This window comes from Fulmarus glacialis, unplaced genomic scaffold (genome assembly GCF_000690835.1).
Source record: "Fulmarus glacialis isolate BGI_N327 unplaced genomic scaffold, ASM69083v1 scaffold18169, whole genome shotgun sequence".
NCBI classification, from domain to species: Eukaryota; Metazoa; Chordata; class Aves; order Procellariiformes; family Procellariidae; genus Fulmarus; species Fulmarus glacialis.
Window position 1 is genome coordinate 1,293 of NW_009234066.1, and position 6,720 is coordinate 8,012.

Here is a 6,720-nt window from a genome sequence, read left to right on the forward strand (position 1 = left end):
GAAAATAGAAACTTGGCCATAAATTACCCTGTCTAGGCTTGCAACCTCAGCATGAAGTACATGTGAGCAGTCTCTTAACTCATCAGAGTCTCAGAGGTAATATGCGAGTTAAGGCTGCATTAACATTACTCGTGAATATAAAATGTAATAAGTTAATGCTTTGGGGAAAAAATACTGTTTCCCCTGTTTGCCTCAACCTCTTGAATCCCCTGTGTTCTGTGCCACCAGTGGCAGCCTGCAAAGTATCCCACATCATTGCTTCACCTCAACTAATTAGAGTTTACCTTCTGCAGATTACAACATGGGATTAATATTAAGCAACAGAAATCCTGCTCACCACCAGCCTGATCCTGAAAAGTGCTGAGCATCGTACGGGGGAATTTTAGTTCAGCACTTCCTCATAAGTAGGCTAAAAACTTAATAACTTCTATTTATAATAATAAATTATTGTACATTTTTTATAGCTCCAGGTTTGGGAAGGGTTTTCAATTTCTTCTCATAAACCAGACCCCAAAGGAATCATTGTGTCCGCTAAAGCAGATGTAAGAATCGGCAAAATGTTCAGGAAATGCTCGTGACACTGCAGGGCAAGTACAGAGTTAACTACAAAAGACAGGGTAATTTTAAAACGTTCAGCAAGTTAAAACCTCGGGGAGGCACGGCTCTGCTGTTTTCGTACAAACAGACTTTACACCCTGACACGTTACCGACGTGCCCAAACTGCACCTACTTCTGCTGCTTTTAATGAATTTACTGGAGTGCCTGGTGGGTCGGGACCTGGCTGTGCCAGGCACCAAATACCTACGGGGTTATTATATACTGAGGGACAGTGCCAGCAAATTCAGGCTGAGCTCCAGATGCCAGAGACATTTACGCAGGTGCTTAACTTCCGAATGCTGATAATTTCCTCTCGTGTGAGGGGATATGTTCACCCCTGCAGACACTGGGCTCTGGGCTGATTCAAAAGTTAGACAGGAGCACACAGCAGACAAGAGGGACAGTCGGTAACAGAGGTGCAGTATTCACATTTTCGGTGAGATATGTATAACATGCCTTTCCCATCTTTTAAAAACATGTCATTTTAGCGAGGCTGCGTGAAGGTTAAATAATTCAAAGTTTTCAACAAAATATTGCTGTGGTGCTTGTAGCCTGCTGCAGGGATGGCAGTCCTGATCAGGCGGCACAGATCTGGCAGGGCTGCAGGCCGCTTTCATTGCAAGCTGGACATCGGAGAGCCCTGTAGGACTCTCTGAATCTGTTTGCCAGCATGGAAAACTTGCTTCCATGGCACAGTGAGCAAGGAGCAGAGCCTGACCCTTTACACTGGGAACAACCGTGCTCAGCATCTCCTTCCTGAAAGAGACAGATCATGAAAAAAATCTGTTACTGGATATCAGACACCAAAGTCAGTAAAATACTTGAAAGATGGAAATTCTGTCTTCTGGTCTTTTAAGTAATTGTTGCTCCTGACATGCCACTCTGCCAATAATATTCAGTTCTCTACAGCAAGATCTTCAAGAAAAAGGCTCCCGTATATTTGGGGACAATTTGTGCATACTTCTAAAAAATGAGAAGTTAATGTGGCTGGGCTTATAACACAATACTTTCAAATTCATCTTTCTCCTCCTGCAAGGGTCTGCATAGCTCCACCCATCTTCCTATCATTTCTTAACACATCCATCTTCTCAGCTCTGTATCCTCAGTTTTGAGCCATGCTTCATTTCTTCAAGTATTTCTCCTCGCCCTCTCCCCCCAGAATCCCTCATCACCGACATGCACAGCTTCTTTCAAGCTGTTCCTTGGGCCTGCAACTCTCTCCCAGGGTGCCAGACAGACTCTTTCAAATCCCATCTTAAAATTCAGTGCTTCTACAGAGCCCAGAAATTATTAAATATCTGCATCAGGAAGAATGTAGCATGGTGTAGGTTCATTCTTTTGATGCCAGGTTCAGAGTCCTGCATCATTCCTGTGCAGCGGTTCTACTTTACATGGCACTATAGAATGAGGTTTTAACTAAGATATGGGGAGTTGGTGCCAAATATGCTTCATAATGGTGCCTGCTTATGAATTTGATAGTCCAAATTAACTGAATTCTCAGAAGAATAACCTTCCTGTGGTTTGGTCATCTTTAAATGAATGTTCATAATACCAGTGTTCAGAAAATTATTCTAAAAAAATCATAGTTTTAGGACCTTCAAGTTTTACTTTTTGTTCCCAAACATCAAGGAGAACAGAAGTACTTCACTGAGTTTTTCCGAGGTTAACAAACTTCTGTGGAACAATGCCTTACAGGAGCTGCTGTCCTTCTCCAAAGTGTGCTCTTCCAGTGAGGGCGACTGGAGGAAGGCAATCAATTACCTTTTGGAGGTCCTTTTCAACATATATTCCCCCAAAGGCCAGAAGTGATTTTTTGATGACTCAGAGTACTGTCTGCCAGTAGATGGGATGAATCTTGGCATTTATGTAAAAGATCTCGTTCTGAAAATCAAGTTTATGTCAAAACTGACAAAGGCCAAAATTCCTACTTAGTTTCTCAGGGCTGTTTTCAGTTTTCATGGGGTCTTTGTGCAAGTGAGCCATAAGCAAGTCTCGTGGTTGCAGAAGGACCAAGGTAACCTGCACTCAGCACAGGTCGGTCTCAGATCTGCAAAACTGTAATGCTTCGTATTTGCCCTGCATGACAACATTGTGTTTTGTGGGATCAAATTATGGTCAGACTAATTGGGATTCTGACCAACAAAGATTAACCCGTGAGAAAACAAGTGGAAGGCACAATCTTATTTCAGCTGATATTAAAATTTTAGCCGCTGGCAGTCTCAACCACAGAGCAGCTGTGTTTAGCCTTGTCAGGCTGGAGAAACTCCGGCCTGCTTCTATTCCACTGGGAGATGGTGATGAAGGATGGACCTAAGCCAAGGTACAAAAACGTCAGTGATCTCCAGGGGAAGAATCAAGTGGGGAGACATTGGGCATCTGGAAACAGAACATCTATCCCCAGAGCGCAAACTGCAGTGCAGCGTTGATCAGTTATCTCCCGAGTGGAAAGAGGAACAAAGTGATGCTTTTAATAAAATTTAGTTAAATGCCAGATACAGCATAGATGGGGTTTGGGTAGGAATACTCAGTGATCTGACCAGGGCTGCAAGACCCAAAAACCGTAGAGGAAAAAAAGCACTTTCCATTTTCTCTTACCTGCACATACTGGTTGCAAGTAACCTTTTTTTCCACATCTTTTTTATGTCCACCACCAAATCTTTCTTTCCTTTCCCGGTATATGAAGGCCCAGTCATTTATTCCCTCAGTCTGGATGATTCTTCTCATGAGCTCTTTCTGGTCCATTGGTGCACGGATGATTTTCAGGTTATTAGTGTAGATTATGATCTTGCCAAAATCTAGAATTGGGGAAGCCTGTAGAAGGATCTTATCAGTGTCCCGCTTGTATCCCGCTCTACAAACACCCCTGATGATCCCTGGGCTTCCAGAAGAACATCCCCTCCGCCTGGTCATCTGCTCAGCTGGCTTTGCAGCACAAGCTAGCTCACCACCACCACCCAGAGCACTGAGCAGAACAGCAGTGGAGAGATGGCCCTAATGGGCTATGGGATCAGACCAAGACTTTGGGTCAAATCTTAGGAGCCTCACTTTAATGTCATGGTTTGGATGGGGAAAGCTTTCTGGGATGTAAATTCTCATTCCAACCCATATGCAAGAAAAAAAGACAGCACAATCCTAAGAGCAGTGGGGATGGCATATGTGGAAAAGCAACCTCTGCACTGGGGATTCACCTACATTTCTTTGAAGGTTGAGTAGTTGGGGAGTGGGGGGGTAGAGAGGGGTTTTCATGTTTTTGGCCAGAAGTAGAAATGCCCCATGATGGTGACCTATTCTGCAGGCCTTGATGGTTTTTTTCACATTTAAAAGAAAACTTTTCTTTGTAGTGTATTAATGCTAGCAAAAGGGTCAGATGATAAAAATTCTCATTATCTAATGCTAAATTGTGTTCCTAACAGTGAGGAGCCAGTCTAAATAACTATCTGTGGGGACTCCTGAATTTGTATTCTTTTCTAATTATTTTAAAGCTAAACTTGGTACGGTCAAACATTTCTCTGAAAGCAGCATTTTGCTTACCTGGTCCCTTTTTCCCTTTGCACTAGGTACCATATGGCAGTTACCACAGTCTATTGTTTTACACTCTTCATATTTTGCTCTGTTTAAACATCTGTGTCAAGAAGTGATGCAAAAGGAGATGTTCTCCTAAGAAAATACCCTGCCAGAGTCACATCAGCTGATGAGAGGTGGCTGATGGCTCTCCTGGCAATTGGGCACCTGCTTCTCCATGGGGAGAAGTGTGGAGGGGGAGGCAGGTGAGCACAAATCCTTACCATTTGCAGAAGGCTTTAAGCACCTCGTATTTGTTACACAGACATGGTGTCTCCAAATACCAAATGCACGTTGATACAAAACAGAACTGGTACTGGATAGCGTGATTACTCAAGGTATTTATGGTTAGGGAAACTAGGAATAGAGATGAGTGTTACCCAAGAACGCAGAACAAATTAATGGTATGGATAAGATCACATTAATGCTCTGTCTTTAGGCAGGAGAGATTCATCATGGTTTGATATTTTCAGTTAAACTAGATGCCCAGTGTATCAACTTAATATAGTTCAAATATCAGCCATTTGGGTTTCCTACATGCAACTTTGATTAGCACCAAGAACTAACAGACTTTTAATGTATTCAAACCAAGGCCATGAAAAGCATTTTATACTTTTTAAAGCACTTCAGTCTCTTTAGTTGTGTAAGTGCCAGAGTGACATTCCTTATTTATCCAAAGACCACGACGGATGACAACACAACTTTCTTTATATCACAGCGGTTGGCATATTTGAGTGACCTCACGTTTCTCTCTGGAGATACACTCAATTCTTGATCTTTCTGCAAGCAACTGGGTCACCACCACCAAGCAGGTGCTGCAGGACTGGGGTGGTGTGCGAGGGGGGACCGGACAACGGGCTGACTTGTTTGCTGACACTAACTGCTCGTTGAACGAGCTGTCTCCCAGGGAAAGGCCTGATATGGATTCAGCAAGCCAGCTTACCTCACACCGTCTTCCTTTTTATCATCTTTTCTCTGAGCAGACTCACCTCGAGTTTTACAAGTCTGCTGATTATATCAATATAACGTACTCCATTTAGAGTTTGCCTATCAGTGTGACATGGCTATGTTATCAATAGTGCCGATATGCCATCACTGTTGTATGAATTGCTTAGTTGGTACATTTAGATTTGATAAAACCAAATAGCAGTAAAAGATATATAAATCTGATTCGACAGAGTAAGAAAATGAATATAATCCCTGTATATTAATCAATTTAACATTATTACACATGTACTGGTTTTTTTATTAGGACTAAAGAGGCACTTCTATATCAATGGCATTAATTATATGTTAACAAAATATCCAGTGAAACTAAGCTGGGATTTTCAAAGTAGCCGAAGGGTAATTCTGACTTGCCAGAGGATGCGGATGCCTTGCTCGGAGGCTCGCTGGCACACTGCCAGTGGCACCAACCTTTTTGCCAGCTCAAGTCATGCAACTTTAATGTTTAAGATATAACTAATTAAGATAATATCCACCTTACATTTGACTGCTTTAGATGCGTTAGGATTACTATGTATAGATATTGATATATATGGAAATGTTATATCTTATTCTACAAAATGGACAGACGCAAATCAACCCAGTGGGGAGAGAAGATGGAGCACAGCTAGCAGATGCTGTTCACTTGCTGACTGCGCTACTGCAAAACATGCGGCTCCTGCTGTTTGCAGAGCAAGCAGAATACAGAATTTGCGGCATAAAGTCTGAAGATTTACAATCACCCTTTTAAAATCCTGGACTGACAAAACTGAGTTTTATCTGAATGTGGTTCCAGTTTGAGACTCCTGTTACCATATTACTCCAAAAATGGCTTAGTCTGAAGTTGGTTTCCAAACCGTTTGACAGCCCTAGGCTGGACATTACTTACCCTGCAATGACTGTCGCTTGACTGGTAGTCACTGAGGAGAGGAGAGTTACTGTATTTCTTGTCCTCTTTGAATATGCTGATCCGCTGGGCAGTCAGCTTGGCTGGCGAGTAAAACCTGTTTTCTGGCATTTCCCCAGCCCCACAGAAATGGTCCCCTGGCTCAAAGCTGTGGCGGAGAAAACGCCGAGAGTGCTCTTTGGCTGGGGGCTCGAGTTCCTGCCCATCTTCATAGACTTGTTTTAGCACTCGACCACTGTAAGCTGATGATATTTTGAACCTCACTTTGCGGGGCCTTCCCTCATGCCGCTGATTGAGTTTCTTCTGGTGCTCATCCATTATTAGGATTTCAAGCTGCAGGTCCTGGAGATCAACTCCAAGAGCTTTGGGTCCAAAAGAAAACTCTCCCCAGCTTCCCTAGCCACACAATGTATAATTCAAGGTTTCTAGTAGTTCCTCTCATCTTACAGCAAAACTGATACCACTGTATTAAATATTGATAGATATTCACAAAGAGAAAATATTGATGGGAGTGAAATATAAGGCAGGTTGGTGAATGGTGGACAGGCTGGCTTACCACAAGAGGAAAGGAGTTAACTTGGGGAAGATAGGATTAAATAGGAAGCTCTGCCCATGTTGTGAAACCATGGAAATGGTTCTGCTATGTGCTGTGATAAGAACTACCCCAAATA

General features: G+C 42.8%; 1 protein-coding gene across 1 annotated transcript; it reads right to left on the minus strand.

The window, feature by feature from the left end:
- Positions 1-1,173: 1,173 nt before the first annotated feature.
- GRXCR2 (glutaredoxin, cysteine rich 2) lies at positions 1,174-6,367 on the minus strand. The gene is made up of 3 exons (XM_009585544.1): positions 6,040-6,367; positions 3,193-3,410; positions 1,174-1,353 (listed from the first exon to the last, which is right to left on the minus strand). Exons 1-3 carry the CDS (start codon positions 6,365-6,367, stop codon positions 1,174-1,176), a joined length of 726 nt encoding a protein of 241 aa, XP_009583839.1.
- Between the last annotated feature and the right edge of the window lie 353 nt (positions 6,368-6,720).